General features: G+C 40.0%; 1 protein-coding gene across 2 annotated transcripts in view; it reads left to right on the plus strand.

Moving 5' to 3' along the window:
• The window catches only part of NFATC3 (nuclear factor of activated T cells 3), a 131552-nt gene that overhangs the window by 92361 nt on the left and 21577 nt on the right, over nt 1-17614 (plus strand). For both annotated transcript variants that reach the window (XM_059382018.1, XM_059382019.1), the window contains exon 9: nt 9607-10614. In XM_059382018.1, coding sequence (XP_059238001.1) covers nt 9607-10614 — 1008 coding nt within the window. The remainder of the gene's footprint in view (nt 1-9606; nt 10615-17614) is intronic.

Here is a 17614-nt window from a genome sequence, read left to right on the forward strand (position 1 = left end):
AGTTCTTCTTTTTTTTTTTTTAAGATTTTATTTATTTATTTGACAGACAGAGATGACAGGTAGGCAGAGAGGCAGGCAGAGAGAGAGGAAGGGAAGCAGGCTTCCTGCTGAACAGAGAGCCCAATGTGGGGCTCAATCCCAGGACCCTGGGAGCATGACCTGAGCCGAAGGCAGAGGCGCCCCTGGGATTGTGAGTTCTAGTCTCATGTTGGGCATGGAGCCTACTTTAAACCACCTCCCCTCAAAAAAATCCTTTTCCCTGCAATATGTGCGTGTATCAAATTAACTTGTGGTACACCTTAAATTTTACACAATGTTATGTGTCAAATATATTCAGTTAAAAGAAAGTTTAAACTAAAAATCATTTCCCCCATATTTCTCCTGTCTTATTATAAGGTATCAATGACCAGTTTAGTCTTTTCCTCAAATTACTAACTATGGAAAGTGAGATTTATATGACAGAGGCCCAAAAAGGTTAAAAAGGTGATTCAGATAGTTAGTGTTTTGATTATATAGGGGAGACAGCATTAATGATAATAAAGAATATCAGGGAAGGAATAAAATTTAAAATATAAAAGTTGGAATGGGCCTTAGTTGGGAGAAGGAACAGTAAGGGATAGGTAAGGATGAACAAGATGGGTGTATATTCGGCTGGTTTATACATTTAGTAGTGGAGAGTTTAGGGAGTTTCCATATGATAGCGTCAACTTTTTTTTCTTTAAAGAATAACACGGAATATTCTGTTGTGAGCAGAGGGGAGTGTAGGTGATTTGGCAGTTTGAAGAATGTAGACAAGTTTGAAATAGTTGTTGTAAAGAAAGGGGAGAGTAGGTTACCACAGAAACATAATAGGATTCTAGGCATGATCAGAAAACACCTTTGATGCTGATATTCATGAATTTATAAATATTAATTTGCCCTGTTGCGTAACTTTCTTAAATAGCACTCAGATTCAGACATGCAGTCCAAGAATGTTAACAAATGCTATGAAGATGGGAGACTGTAGAATCTAACCTCAATAAGAAGGGAGAGGGCTTCTGGAATTGTTTTAAAAATAAAAAAAGCAGGGGTACCTGGGTAGCTTAGTGGGTTAAGCCCTCTGCCTTCGGCTCAGGTCATGATCCCAGAGTCCTGGGATGAAGCCCCGCATCGGGCTGTCTGCTTCCCCCTGTCCCTGCCTGCCTCTCTGCCTACTTATGATCTCTCTCTGTGTCAAATTTAAAAAAAAAAAAAAAAAAAAAAAAAAAAAAAAAGCTTCTAAAAAATAAATAAAATAAAAAAGCAATAGAAGAGGATCAGCCAATTAGAGGTTTTCATTTTTACTATCTTAGTAGTATTAACTGACAGGCAAAGAGTAGTAACTGAACAGGCTTATAATGCCTTTACATTATCAGCTCATGGGTTGGGAGGACAATATAAAAGCAGAACCCTAGAGGGCATTATATATGAGAATGGCAATCACTGGGGCCCCAGAGTACTGAAGAAATATTGGATTGGACTACCAGCTGTCATCACTGGCCTTATGATTGACAATATACTAATCAGGTGGCACACACAAAACAAAGACTGAAGAAGTGTTTGGAGGCGCCTGGGTGGCTCAGTTGGTTAAGTGTCCTTCTCAAGGTTTTGGTTTAGGTCATAATCTCAGGGTTGTGGGATTGAGCCCTGCGTCAGACTCTGTGCTCAGTGTGGAGTCTGTTATAGATTCTCTCTGTCTCCTGCTCTGTCCTTCCTCCCTTCCCCTCTTCCCCTTTCTCCCTCCCCACCTCTGCCTCTGTTCCTCTGTCTCTCTCTCAAATAAACAAATAAATAAATAAATCTTTCTTTTTTCTTTCTTTTTTTTTTTAAATTGGGCAGTCCTTCTGGCTGATTACTGTCTTTTCTCTGTAGTATTTGGCTTTTGTCATTTTTTTCTAAAATGAAGTTTTGAATAAAATTTTTATAAAAGCAAATATATTTTTTTGTGAATGTATTTATTTTGTGTGTGTGTGTGTGTGAATTTATTTTTTTAAAAAGACAGATTAAGGGGTGTCTAGGTGGCTCAGTCAGTTAGGTCTCTAACTCTTGATTTTGGCTCAGGGTGATATCAGGGTCCTGGGATCAAGACTGTGTCAGTTCTGCATTTGGCACAGAATCTGCTTGTCTGTCTCCCTCTGCACCTCCCCTGCTCACAAACATGTTTTCTTTCTCTCAAATAAAATCTTTGGGGGAAGAAAAGGAAAAAAATAGATAAGTTGAAAAAATATTTTCAAGCATCCTAATTGTCTTCTGCTCTGAAACTGTCATTCTGTCTTTTTGGTTCCTTTTGATCCATTTATAGCACAACATTTTAAAATCAAAATGGGACCAAAATATATATAGTATGCTAATTTTATGACCTCAACATTTTTATTTTTCTTCATGAGCAGATAAAGCTTTACAGAATTTCAAAAGAAAGAATTCTAGTGTGTGATACTTACATTAGAGTTATGTTTGTCTTATTAATTTGTATGATTATTTATATTAAATATTTGTGTCTTATTTGTTGTGACAATTCTTTTTTAAATTTTGCTTATAAAAAATTTAGATAGGGGCGCCTGGGTGGCTCAGTGGGTTAAGGCCTCTGCCTTCGGCTCGGGTCATGATCCCAAGGTCCTGGGATTGAGCCCCGAATCGGGCTCTCTGTTCAGCGGGGAGCCTGCTTCCCCTTGCCTCTTTGCCTGCTTGTGATCTCTGTCTGTCAAATAAATAAATTAAAAAAAAAAAAAACTTTAGATATTCAGCAACGCCTTTGTGGCTCAGTTAGTTAAGTGTCTGCTTATCCCAGGCTCCTGGCATAAAGCAGGATTGAACCCTGTCTTGGGCTCCCTCTGCCCCTTTCTCTCCCTCTGCCCCTTTCCACCACCTTGGACTCTCTCTCTATTGCAAGTAAATAAAACCTTTTTTATTTTTTTTTAAAGATTTTATTTACTTATTTGACAGAGATCACAAGTAGGCAGAGAAGCAGGTGGTGGTGGGGAGCTGGCTCCCCGCTGAGCAGAGAGCCCGATGTGGGGCTCAATGCCAGGACCCTGAGATCATGACCTGAGCCGAAGGCAGAGGCCTAACCCACTGAGCCACCCAGGTGCACCAATAAAATCTTTATTAAAAAATTAAAAAATAATTTTACGTATTCAGAAGTTATTTGCTTTTTATTAAAGGATACGACATTTTGTTACCTTTTTGACAGTAGGGTATTCCTAGCAATAGGAATCTGACCATTATCAATATCCGGTGAAAGAATAATCAGTTGCAAATGGCTGTTTTGAGTTTGTTGTTTTGTTTTAGTTTTTATTTTTGAAGTATAGTTGACGTACAATGGTATGTTAGTTTCAGGTGTAATAACTTTTTTTTTAATTGGAAATTGTATTTAGCGTAATTTGTCCCATAGTCAGTTTACATTCTAAAGTTGAGAATGAGCATATTTAACACAGAAGGTAGAGTTAGTCTGGTTCTAAAATTCAAGTCATTCTAGATATTGTAAGTTCTTTTTAACTGTATTTCTCTCTAAATAAGAATAGATAATCCTAGACCAGCAAAGAGGACTTCTTAGATTTGGTACGGTTGGAATCTTAATCCCTTATCGACAAAAAGTGATAGTTGAGGGACACCTGGTGGCTCAGCTGGTTAAGCGGCTGCCTTTGGCTCAGGTCATGATCCCAGCGTCCTGGGATCGAGTCCCACATCGGGCTCCTTGCTCGGCGGGGAGCCTGCTTCTCTCTCTGTCTCTGCCTGCCACTCTACCTGCCTGTGATCGCTCTCTCTTTCTCTCTCTCAGACAAATAAATAAAATCTTTAAAAAAAAAAAAAAAAAAAAAGTGATAGTTGATTTGGCAAAGTGGAAATATACTCAATTTAGGAAAGCAGAACTCTCGATCTGAGTGTACTTATTTGACAGACAGAGATCACAAGTAGGCAGAGAGGCAGGCACAGTGTGTGTGGGGAGGGTAGGGAAGCAGTCTCCCTGCCGAGCAGAGAGCCCGATGTGGGGCTCGATCCCAGGACCCTGGGATCATGACCCGAGCTGAAGGCAGAGGATTCAACCCACTGAGCCACCCAGACGCCCCATTCTCCCTCCTTTATATGGAAAGGTCATCCTGGGTATGGCATTTACTCTGGCTTTCCTGGGACCAGAGTAGGAGCTGAAGTAGAAAAGGGAAAAAGAATCCAGTTGTACAGGGAGAAAGTTATAGTTGTGCCAAAGTCAGACACAAAGAAAGTACATGAAGACATAAGAGAGGTCAGAGTTGTTAGACACATACTTGAACTACCTGAGCGAGAATAAGAAACAGGATGCAGGCCTGGTTTGGGAGTGTTAGCACTGGGACAGAAACAATAAGAAGACTGGTAATATGCTTTCTCTGTTTTAAGGGTTGTCCTGTTAAGGGTGGGCTCACTTACAGCTTGCCAGATTTAGAGACTAACACAATGATGAATGATGAGCCCATTCCGTTCTTGGTAGGACACCAGAGAAAAGTGTCAAGCTCAAATGCACCCCCCATAATAAGTGCTCCATTAATTACCTACTATACAATGCATGTAGTCTCAGAGCTGTTCTAATTCTTACTTAGGTTTCCTCAGATTGAGTCCATGCTTATATGAAGAGACTTGTGATTGACAAGGGTTCGGTAAATGGTCAGATGAGGTTTGACTGTGCTTTGGTTCTCATTGTTATTTTCTTTTACATAAAATGAAGTTCTCACATTTTAGTGAGGATGATGAAAATTTTAGTTATGTTAAAGTAATATAAACGTAGAAGGGACAATGAGATGTGAATTCAGGAAAATTTTATTTTTTTAAGATTATAAATTTTTCTTTAAAAAAAGATTATAGGGACGCCTGGGTGGCTCAGTTGGTTAAGCAGCTGCCTTCGGCTCAGGTCATGATCCCAGCGTCCTGGGATCGAGTCCCACATCAGGCTCCTTGCTCGGCAGGGAGCCTGCTTCTCCCTCTGCCTCTGCCTGCCACTCTGTCTGCCTGTGCTTGCTTTCTCCCCCTCTCTCTCTGATAAATAAATAAAATCTTTAAAAAAAAAATAAAAAAATAAAAAAAGATTATAAATTTTTCTATTTTCTTTTTCTTTCTTTTTTTTAAGATTTTATTTATTTATTTGTCAGAGAGAGAAAGCAGGGGGATGGGCAGAGGGAGAAGCAGGCTCCCCGCTGAGCAGGGAGCCTGATGTGGGACTCGATCCCAGGACTCTGGAATCATGACCTGAGCCAGAGGTAGACACCTAACCAACCAAGCCATCCATGCATCCTATAATTTATTTTTAGAGAGAGCAAGCAAGAGCAAGAGTGATGGGAGAGGGAAAGGGACAACCAGACTTGAGTGCAGGCTCAATCCTAGCAGCCACAAATCAGAAATCAAGAGTTGTGTTGGTCAACAAATTCAGCCACCCAGCCACCCTAGTAAAATTATTTTTAAAGGAATTATAGCACTTTAATAGGAAGATAAAGTAGATAATTTTTTTAAAAGATTTTATTTATTTATTGGACAGAGAGAGAGAGATCACAAGTAGGCAGAGAGGCAGGCAGAGAAAGAGGAGGAAGTGGGCTCCCCGCTGAGCAGAGAGCCCGATGTGGGGCCTCATCCCTGCAACCTGGGATCATGACCTGAGCTGAAGGCAGAGGCTTAACCCACTGAGCCACCTAGTGCCCCTAAAGTAGATAATTTTTAGAAAAGTGGACTGAAGTATTTCCTAAGGGAAGCAATGAAATCATTTGTTTGACACACAGAAAATTAACTGATGGTTTTCTGTTTTGATAAACATTAAAATAAGCAAAATGCATTCATTTTCTACATGAAACAGTCCTTTCAACCGGTAGATTCATCTAAAATCATGGACTTACTACTTTTTTGATATAAGGATAGTGTTTGTTATTCATAACCTCTACTTGTGTGATGGAATGGTGAAGTTGAATCTTTCTTGGTCATACAGTATAGTGATTAAAAGCATGGACTTGGGGCGCCTGGTGGCTCAGTGGGTTAAACTCTGTCTTCGGCTCAGGTCATGATCCCAGGGTCCTAGGATCGATCCCCGCATCTGGCTCTCTGCTCAGCAGGGAGCCTGCTTCCTCCTCTCTCTCTGCCTGCCTCTCTGCCTACTTGTGATCTCTGTCTGTCAAATAAATAAATAAATAAATAAATAAATAAATAAATCTTAAAAAAAAAATAAAAGCATGGACTTTGGGGGTACCTGGGTGGCTGTCGGTTAAGTGCCTGGCTTTGGGTCAGGTCATGATCTCAGGGCTCTGGGATCAAGCCCTGCAGTGAGCTCCCTGGTTAGCAGGGAGTCTGCTTCTCCTTCTCCCTCTGCCCCACCTCCCTCTCCCCTCAGCTTGTATTCGTTCTCTCTCTCTCTCTCTCTCAAAAAAAAAAAAAGAAAAAGCATGGGCTTTGGAGACAGAAAAACCTGGATTCAGGTCCTTATGATGCCACTTAACTGCTGTGAGATCTTAGTGCCTTTATTCTCTTCAGTACACTCATCTATAAGGCAGAAGTAATAATAATAATCCCTATTTTGGAAAGGTTGTTTTGAGGAAATTAGAACTTTTGGGTGCATATGACAAAAACTCAATTCAAACTACCTTAACGTAAAGGAAGATTAAGTGCAATGCTAGCTTTAGGCATGCTTCAGCTCAAGCAGTTTGATCTTAGGGCTTAAGGTTTCTCTTCATCTTAACACTGTTTTTCTTTCTGTTGGCTTTAGATTTTGAGCATGCTTTCACCACATGGCATCTCTAGGTTTGTTTCATCTTCATAATTAGTGATTCGAGAGAGAATCACCTCCCTTCTACACACACATCTATCTAGATAGATCCTGGGATCACACTCACATCTTTGGTTCGGTCCTGTTGCATTTGTAGGAGTTATTATGTATTCTGGATATTAAACCCTTTTCAGAAATACTATTTGCAAATACTTTTTCCATTCTGTGGGTTATCTTTTCAGTCTCTCGATGGTGTCTTTCAATAGTCAGAAGTTTTTCATTTTGATGAAATCCAGTTTGTTTTTCTTTTGTTGTCTATACTTTCAGTGTACATAGTGCTAAACAAACCATTGCCAAATACAGTGTCATGAAGCTATTGCCTTTTGTTTTCTTCTAAAAGTTTTGTAGTTTTGCTGTTATGTTTAGGTCTTTGATCCATTTGAGTTAATTTTCATGTGTGATTTTCAGATAAGGTTCCATCTTCATTATTTTGAACGTGATACCCAGTTGTCTCAGTACCATTTGTTGAAGAGACTGTTCAGTTCACTGTAGAAGGGTTTGTTTTTGGTCTCTATTCCATTGGTCTATATGTCTGTCCTTAGGCCAGTATCATGTGGTTATGATTGCTGTAGCTTTGTGCTAAGTTTTGAAATTACAAAGTGCAATTCCTCTGTCTTTACACTTTTTTAAGATTGCTTTGACTATTTGGGGTCCCTTGGGATTCCATATAAATTTTAGGGCGGGTCTATTTCTGCAAAAAAAATATATTGCTGGGATTTTGGGATTAAATCTGAAAATTGTGTGGGGGAGTGTTGTGTTCTTAACAGTTAATTAAGTCATCCAGTCCATGAACCTGGAATATTGTTCCATATATTTAGATCTTCTTTCATTTCCTTAGCAGTGTTTTGTGGATTTCACTGTGTAAGTCTCACTTACCTTGGCCAAATTTGTTCTTTAGGAAACAAATTTATTTATTTTTTAAAAAGATTTGATTTATTTATTTGACAGACAGAGATCACAAGTAACAGAGAGGCAGGCAGAGAGAAAGGAAGAAGCAGGCTCCCTGCTGAGCAGAGAGCCCGATGTGGGGCTCGATCCCAGGATTCTGGGATCATGACCTGAGCGGAAGGCAGAGGTTTAGCCCTCTGAGCCACCCAGGCACTCCCAAATTTATTTTTTGATGCTATTGTAAATGAAATTGTTTTCTTTTTTTGGCAGACTCGTTTATTTTTTATTTAAATTCAATTAATTTGGGACTCCTGGGTGGCTAGTCAGTTAAGCATCTGCCTTCTGCTTGGATCATGATCCCAAGGTCCTAGGATCGAGTCCCTCATCGGGCTCCTTGCTCAGTGGGGAGCCTGCTTCTCCCTCTGCCTGCAGCTCTTCCTGCTTGTGCTCTCTCTCTCTGACAAATAAATAAATAAAATCTTTGAAAAAATTCAACTAATTAACATAATGTAGTATTGGTTTCTGAGGAAGAGGTCAGTGATTCATCAGTCTTATATAATACTGGTGCTTATTATATCATGTGCCCTCCTTAATGTCCATCACCCAGTTACTCATACCCACACCCACCTCCTCTCCAGCAACCCTCAGTTAGTTTCTTATGATTAAGAGCCTCTGATGATTTGTTTCCCTCTCTGATTTCATCTTGTTTTATTTTTTCCTCTCTCCCCCTATAATTCTCTGTTTATAGGATGTCTGTTTTTTTTTTCTTAAATTCCACATATGAGTGAGATCATATGATAATTGTCTTTCTCTGATTGATTTATGAAATCATTTTCTTAATTTCCTTTTCAGATTATTTATTGCTAGTTTATAGAAATGTAATTGATTTCTACATGTTGAATTTGTTTATTATCTCCAGCAGGTTTTTTGTGTATACCAATACTTTCTGGATCCCTCATTACTCCTTTGTAATATGTATCTGATGATGGTTGAGGATCATTGTAAACTAGACCATTGTAAACTAGAAGCTCTATGAATATTAGATCAGATCTGTGATGTTTGATGCAAAATGCAAAACCAGGTGACCAGTAGATTTCAGATCTCAAATTCAAGGCTTTTTTTTTTTTTTAAGATTTTATTATTTTATTTGAGACAGAGTTTAAGCAAGTGAGCACAATCAAGGGAGCAGCACAGGGAGAAGGCAAAACAGGCTCCCTGCTGGCAGGAAGCGCCATGCAGGGCTCAATCTCAGGACCCTGAGATCATGAACCAAGCAGAGGGCAGCTACTTAACAGACTGAGCCACCGAGGCACCTATCAAATTTAAGTCTTTTTTTTAGACCTTAGAGCTTTGTTGTGGGGTTTTTAAAAATCATTTATTTTTGAATGGATAATGTATATACTTGGTTGAAAACACTCAAAAGACACAAAAGTTTACATAGTAAAAAGTAAATCTGGTTCTTGCTCTTACCCCTAGTCACCTAGTTTCCATTCCCAGCAGTAAACATAGTAGTACCAGTTTCATGACATCTTTCTGGAGATATCCATACCTATATAAGCAAAAACATACACATATGTCTATATACACACACGATATTTTACAAGAATTGTGATATGTACACATTGTTCTGCGACTCAAGTTTTTGGTACATAGGAATGTATTTGAGATCTTTCCACAGCACTTCATAGAGTTCTGTGCAGTGTTGTTTTTTTAACTTGAAACTTTTAGAGCAAGAACCACTCCCTGTTGTCTTATGCTTGCTGACTTCACATATTTTATATTATTTGCCTTCTCTGAAGGCATTTGTATTTTTAAACCCCTGGCTTGGGTACATACTAAGTTAGGTAGCCTGGAAGGGTCATAAAGGGCCCTTTATGATCACTGTATATATTATGTAATAATATTTGCTCTAATCATTTTCTTTTTAGTTTTGATGAAGCAAGAACACAAAGAAGAGGTTGACTTGTCTTCAGTTCCAGCATTGTCTGTGCCTCATCCTGCCCAGACCCAGAGGCCTTCCTCAGACACAGGACACCCACATGACAGTGTACTGTCAACACAGAGAAACTTGGTTTGTCCCATTCAACAAACATATGCATCCATGGTTACTTCATCTCATCTGCCACAGTTGCAGTGTAGGGATGAAAGTTCTGGTAAAGAACAGCATATGATACCTTCTTCAGTCATGCACCAGCCTTTTCAAGTCACATCAGCACCTCCTGTGGGGTCTTCCTATCAGCCTATGCAAACTAATGTTGTGTACAACGGACCAACTTGTCTTCCAGTTAATGCTGCCTCTAGTCAAGAATATGATCCGGTTTTGTTTCCACAGGATGCACCTCTTCCCAGTTTAATAAATCTTGGCTGTCAACCGCCGTCATCCATACCTTTTCATTCTTCAAATTCAGGCCCAGCAGGACATCTCTTAGCCCACACACCTCATTCAGTGCAGACCCTGCCTCACCTGCAGTCAGTGGGATTTCATTGTTCAAACACAGGACAAAGATCTCTTTCTTCTCCAGGGGCTGATCAGGTCACAGGCCAGCCTTCCCCTCAGTTACAACCCATTACATATGGTCCTTCACATTCAGGGTCTGCTACAACTGCTTCCCCAGGAGCCTCACATCCCCTGGCTAGTTCACCACTTTCTGGGCCACCATCTCCTCAGCTACAGCCTATGCCTTACCAATCTCCTAGCTCAGGAACTGCCTCATCACCGTCTTTAGCCACCAGAATGCATTCTGGACAGCACTCAACTCAAGCACAAAGTACAGGCCAGGGAGGTCTTTCTGCACCTTCATCCTTAATCTGTCACAATTTGTGTGATCCAGCTTCATTTCCACCTGATGAAGCAACTGTGAACATTAAGCCTGAACCTGAAGAGCAAGAACCTAACTTTTCAACAATTGGTCTGCAGGACATCACTTTAGATGATGGTAAGTTCATCTTTATATTCTTGAAGCAGTGAAGATCTGGGAACTTCCTTCTCTGATAGTCATAAAAAAGTCATCATGGATTGCTTATTGGCATATGGCATGTGGTTGGGTTTTTTCATTTTTTTGTGATATTTGTTGTCACTAGAAACATGTTAATCTGTGACTTTGAGAATAGATGTGAAGATCTATGCTTTACAATCTGTTTTACCACTAATATCTGTTGCAAAGGTGAGACTTGAATGATCGCCCATTACCCATTTGTGATGGAACTAAGGAGATGAGATTTATTGGGCATCTCTTCTTTCTGAAAGTATAGTGAGCTGTCTGGAGAATGGAATTCAGTAAATATTTCTGATTGGTATCTATTTGGAAGGCACACAGTTAGATGCTGGAAATACTAGGAATGTGTTTGAATGGAGTTCCTGTCCTTGAGGAGACTTACACAAGTAAAGAGCGGTGGTGCCCCTCTCTCCACCCAGCTTGCTGAGTCAGATAGTGGTGATGGTACAAGACCTGTTGCCACCAGGATAAAGAGCTGTTTATATGAATGTAGCAAGTTGGCAAATAGACCTCTGTTTTAAATTAGAGAACAAACTTTGGAATACTAATTATTTCAATAGTTGAAAATTCTCCCAGCGTAGCATTTTTAGGAAATAATTTTAGACTTTTTTCTTGGCTCCATCATTTATATGGTAGTGAAATTTTTTCTAAATAGGAATTAAGTGAAAGCTGCTGGTAACAATTCAATATGAAAATTCTAAAGATTCTGAAAACTCAGATAAAGAATTTCAATTCTCTCTCTGATTCTGTATTTTGTATAGAAAAGTAATTTTAAGTTAGCCATCTTACACATCTGGAGAAGGTGAATTTACTGCTTAGTTGCAAAGCTGTTATTAAATCCTAAATGGCAAGCATAAAGAAAAAGGAAGGTAAATAAAATGTGGCATCCCCAGTCCCAGGGCTTTCACCAGATCGGTACATGACTGACTGATCTGCAGTGGGTCTGAGTTACTTACAATCAAGGTCTAAAAGAAGCACATTAGGAGATAATCAGAGAGCTGTGCTAGATTCCATAAGAAGAATTCAGCAGTGGGGCAACTGGCTGGCTTAGCCAGTAGAGCATGGGATTCCTGATCTCAGGGTCGTGTGTTTGAGCTTCATGGTGGACCTGGCGCTTACTAAAAAGAAAAAAAAAAAAAAAAAGGATTCACCAAAGCTTCCTTGAGGAGATGATATTTGAGAGCCAAGTCTTAGAGGATGAGTATATGTTTTCAGTAAATGAGTATCAGAGGGCAAATCAGACAAAAAAAAAAAAAAAGCAGAGATGGAGCTGTGTCTGGGAAAGCATCACTGGATGGATGGAAGGCAAATGCCATAGTAAAAGATGGCTTTCAAAGCCATAAGGGGATATGCCAAGTCATTTGTGTGTAAACAGAAGATACAATTGGCCCTTGAACACCTTGGGGACTAGGGACACCCACGCTCTCTCAGTCAAAGAATCCATTTATAACTGTCAACTCCCCAGCAACTTAACTACTGATAGTCTGCTGTTGATTGGAAGCCTCACTGATAACATAGACAATCAGTTAACATACTATTTTGTATGTTATATGTATTTCGTACTATATTCTTAGAATAAAGTAAACGAAAGCAAAGAAAAACAATATTAAGAAGATCATAAGGAAGGGCCACCTGGGTGGCTTAGTCAGTTAAGCGTCTGCCTGTGGCTCAGGTCATGATCTCAGGGTCCTGGGATCGAGCCTTGAGTTGGGCTCCCTACTCAGCGGGGAGTCTGCTGCTTCCTCTACCTCTGCCCCTCTCCCTGCTCATTCTTTCTCTCTCAAATAAGTAAAAATCTTAAAAAAAAAAAAAAAAAGAAAGAAAGAAAGAAAATCGGGACACTTGGGTGGCCCAGTTGATTAAGCGTCTGCCTTCAACTCAGGACCCTGGGATCGGGTCCCACATCAGCTCCTTACTCAGTTAGGAGCCTGCTCCTCCCTCTGCCTGCCACTCCCCCTCCTTGTTCTCTCTTTCTCTCTCTCAATCTCCGACAAATAAATACATAAAATCTTAATACAAAAAATAATAAAAATAAATCATAAAGAAGAGAAAAGGTAAAAAAAGAATCCCCATATAAATGGATTCTTGCTACTGAAACCCAAGTTGTTGTTATTGTTGTTATTTTAAGATTTATTTATTAGAGAGCATGCCTCTGGCAGAGGAAGAGAATCTTTCAGGCAGACTCCCCACTGAGTGTGGAGCCCTGAATCGGGCTCCATCCCATGACCCATGAGATCATGACCTAAACCAAAACCAAGAGTCAGATGCTCAACGAACTGAGCCAGCCACGTGCTCCACAATCCGTGTTATTCAAGATTCAACTGTATATGTGTAAACTGAGCAACACCTACAGTGTGCATAGTATTTTCCTATTCATTATTTCTTTTAATCCTTATTAATCCTCTGTCTCTGAGACAGAGATCATGTAGCAAATTGGACTACATGGTGACACAACTGGTAAGTAGCAGGGCTGAGACTGGAATTACGTTTTTGTTTTTGTGTTTTTTTTAAGATTTTATTTATTTATTTGACAGAGAGAGAGAGAGGAAACACAAGCAGGGAGAGTGGGAAAGGGAGAAGCAGGCGCCTCGGTGAGCAGGCAGCCTAATGCGGGGCTCAATCCCAGGACCCTGGGATCATGACCCGAGCTGAAGGCAGACATTTACCGACTGAGTCACCCAGGTGCCCCTGGAATTCTGTTTTTTCAATCTAATCTTTTATCTTGCAGTATTATAGTTGCCTCCTAGCAGCAGCAGGCCATAGTGGTTACAACTCTGTGCTAAAGGGCATCCCTCAGGGTTTTGTTTTTTGTTTTTTGTTTTTTTAATTCCTAAAGGAACATGTGTGCTACACTTCATTGCATGAACCCATGTTCACAGCTGTATCTAATCTGTCACAGTTGTGTTGGGAGTACCTTGAGGGCTCTCATATTAAGTGTCTTACGCTTCTCTTTATGCACAGCTGGCATTAAGTGTCACTGCCTACCCAATAATGATGAACACCAGCTGGAGAGGAGACTTCTGCTTTGATGCAAAACAGATTTGAAATAAGTTAAGGCTTTTTAAAATTGACATAAATTTTAAAATGTTACCTATTTATTCTTTTGGCAGTTTTAGACTATTCATAGTGCTTTTAAGATTTATATTTAGAATTTTAATCCTGAGACAAGGGGGTAAGACCTTGAGTGATAACCTGCCATGAGTTTGTGATAGAACTGAAGACATGAGGGGCGCCTGGGTGGCTCAGTGGGTTAGGCCGCTGCCTTCGGCTCAGGTCATGATCTTGGAGTCCCGGGATTGAGTCCCGCATCTGGCTCTCTGCTCAGCAGGGAGCCTGCTTCCTCCTCTCTCTGTCTGCCTCTCTGCCTACTTGTGATCTCTGTCTGTCAAATAAATAAATAAAATCTTTAAAAAAAAAAAAAAAGAACTGAAGACATGAGATTTATTGGGCACATCTCAGTGTATTCCAGCTCATTTTTTTTTTCCATATGAGGACTTTTTTCTTCTAAAAAGGGACCAAAGGTAATGGAACTTGCTTTTTCTAGTTTATCAGAGTTTGAGTGATATTTTGGGGGCAACAAATTGGAACTTCTAGAAGGGTTTTGTGAAAAAGTTTATTTTACCCTTTGGATATGTTAAAATACGTTGCCAAAACAAGGAATTTGGAAAGATGAGACCTATGAGGGGAGGTATAAAAAAATTTTCATTTTTGCTCCATTCATTATATAGGCCACACAATTAAGAAGAGTTCCCAAATTGTAGTCCTACAAAAGATGAAGTCTCTGTTGAATTCTCTCTTTGCCACCTGTCAGGAGACTTGATAGAAGGTCGGTGCTGCTAGCAGTATTTAAAGTGGGAGGGACTAAAATGCACTCCTGGGCACCTTGGATCATTAGAAGTTTGATATTTGCCAGCTGACTCATTGATAATGTTATTTTGATTTGCCTTTGAAGGTAAAATTCTAGGTATTTATACAATTTTGCAAAGTTTTTATACAGATTTTCTAAAAAAACAATAACATCTCTCATAGGCTTGGAACTCCATAGCACTTGAATGCCCCCTTTCTGGTTAGCTTTAAAAGGAAGCCATAGGGGCACCTGTGTGGCTCAGTTGGTTAAGTATCTGCCTTCAGTTCAGGTTATGATCTCAGTGTCCTGGGATCCAGCCCTGTGTTGGGCTCCCAGCTCAGCAGGGAATCTGCTTCTCCCTCTTATGCTCCTCCGTACCCCTCCTGGTCTCTTTCTCTCTAATAAATAAATAAATTAAATCTTTAAAAATAAAAATAAAAGGAAGCCATAAGACATGCCAAAAAGGGTTAGAAGTACTTAAGGCAAACTTTGCAGTTAGTTTAACCTCAGGTTTTATATTAACTTTTCTATATTGTGTTAAGTTGTTTTTTTTTTTTTTTTTAAAGATTTTATTTATTTATTTGACAGAGAGAGACACAGCGAGAGGGGGAACACAAGCAGGAGGAGGGGGAGAGGGAGAAGCAGGCTTCCTGCTGAGCAGGGAGCCTGACGCTGGGCTCCATCCCAGGACCTTGGGATCACGACCTGAGCCCAAGGCAGATGCTTTAAGACTGAGCCACCCAGGCACCCCTATATTTTAGTTTTAAATATTAAGTACAAAGTAATTTCTGTTCTACAATTAGAAGATACAAATAATTTTTTTTAATTTGTGTTATACTAGTTAAATATACTTACCACCTAATCCTAAGAACTCTGTTAATCATATTTCTGTTTTAGAGTGCCTGAGAGGCTCAGTCAGTTAAGTGTCCCAACTCTTGATTTTGGCTTAAGTCATAATCTCAGGGTTTTAAGATCAAGCCTGTATCAGGCATCATACTGGGCATAGAGCCTGCTTAAGGGTCTCTCTGTCTCTCTCCCTTTCCTACAGTTGAGTTTTTTCCTCTTTCACTCTCTGCCCTCTTTAAAAAATAATAATAAAAGTAAATTTAAAAATAAAAATAAATGAAAATCACATTAAAGATTTTAAAAGATTAAAGGTAAAATATCCTTTTTATTTTGTAATTTTTAAATAGAGCGAGTCAGGAATCATTCAGTTATTACTTGACTTATTTTTAGAAATGTGGACATTAACACCTTAATTTTTTATTATAAATTTAGTGACATTTAATAGAGATGATATTAGTGTGCCTCAGCTCAGAAATTGAAAACTTACAGACCTACAAACACCTCTAATACAGCTCCCTCATTTTATAGATGAAGAATCTGGGTTTTACAGAGCCTATGATTTTGGTCCAGGGTAACACACAGTTAAATAGCATATAAAGACTGAATCCAAGTCTCCTGGCTCCTAACTCAGTACTTCAGGTATTTTTCCAGTGTTTCTTCTCATTGGTCTGTGAATGAGACTTTAGATGTACAGCAGTCGGAATATTGAAAGAAACTGCCATTTTGTCAAGCTTCAGTTTGTGAGAGGGGCAGGGACAAACTTAAGATTATAGATTCCCAGGGGCACCTCAGTGGCTCAGTCGGTTTAAGTGTCTGACTGTTGATTTTGCTCGGGTCCTGATCTCAGGGTTGTGAGGTGAAACCCCATGTTGGGCTTCCTGCTCAGTGAGGAGTCTGCTTCCCTTCATCCCCAGGTCCCCTGTTGTCACTCTCTCACAAAAAACAAACAAACAAACAAACAAACAAGGGCTCCTGAGTGACTCAGTGGGTTAAAGCCTCTGCCTTCAGCTCAGGTCATGATCCCAGAGTCCTGGGATTCAGCCCCACATCCGGCTCTCTGCTCAGCAGGGAGCCTGCTTCCTCCTATTTATCTGCCTGCCTCTCTGCCTACTTGTGATCTCTGTCAAATAAATAAAATCTTAAAAAAAAAAAAAACCTCACTATAAAGAAGTTTGTTTTGCTTTGTTTTCAATTTTATTTGACAGAGAGAGCACAAACAGGGGGACCAGCAGGCAGAGGGAGAACCAGGCTTGTTGAGCAAGCAGCCCGATGTGGGATTTGAGCCCAGAACCCTGGGATCAGGAGCTGAGCCGAAGGCAAATGGTTAACTGACTGAGGCACCCAGGCCTTAGTTCCAGATTCTCAGTATAAAGAAGTTTTAAAGGCTCTCTAGTCCATCCTCTTTCACACTGGAGTTCATACTCTGGTATTCTTAATGATACTCTATTCCTCTGTACGTTTCTCTTCGCCTTCTTTGGAACATCTCAGGGCCTTTTGAGTTCTAGCTGCCCTTATTTTATGTGGGCTCTGATGCCTCTGGAATCATGCAGAACAAATCTAATCCTTCTTGTAATAGCCCTTCACATTTGTGAAATCTTGATCTCTTTTCCGGTCTTAAAAACACTCCAGCAACCTCACCTGTCCCTCACCCTTACAACCTCTGCTTGACCCTAGTGTTGTAGTTCCTTTTTGTAGTGCAGTATATAGAAAGGAGCACCTGTAGCCAGCTCCAAGGGGCTTTAGAACTGTTATCTTCCTTGTTCACAAGGCTTTATTTATCAATACAGTCTGAGGTCAGGGGATTTTCTTAGCTCCATCTTACTGTTGATTTAGTGAGTCATAAGTACTGCTATATCACATCCTTTCTCTCACCACTCCCTACCCCTTGGGATTTGCGCATGTTGTTTTTGGAACCCAACACTAAACTTTATAAGTATCTTTGTTCAGTTTCGTTGAGGTGATTTTGGCCCTTCATATTAACCTTGCAAGCTCAATAGAGTCTATTTCAGCATCATATGGCTCCCTACCCAAGGTGTATTCTTTAGGGAAATAACAACAGCCTGGGTGGCTCAGCGGGTTAAGCCTCTGCAGTCAGCTTAGGTCATGATCCCAGGGTCCTGGGATCGAGCTCCGCATTGGGCTCTCTGTTCAGTGGGGAGCCTGCTTCTCCCTTTCTCTGCCTACTTGTGATCTCTATGTCAAATAAATAAATAAAATCTTGAAAAAAAGTAACAGAATACTGATTTT

The sequence above is a fragment of the Mustela nigripes genome, chromosome 17 (genome assembly GCF_022355385.1).
Source record: "Mustela nigripes isolate SB6536 chromosome 17, MUSNIG.SB6536, whole genome shotgun sequence".
In the NCBI taxonomy this organism is placed as follows: Eukaryota; Metazoa; Chordata; class Mammalia; order Carnivora; family Mustelidae; genus Mustela; species Mustela nigripes.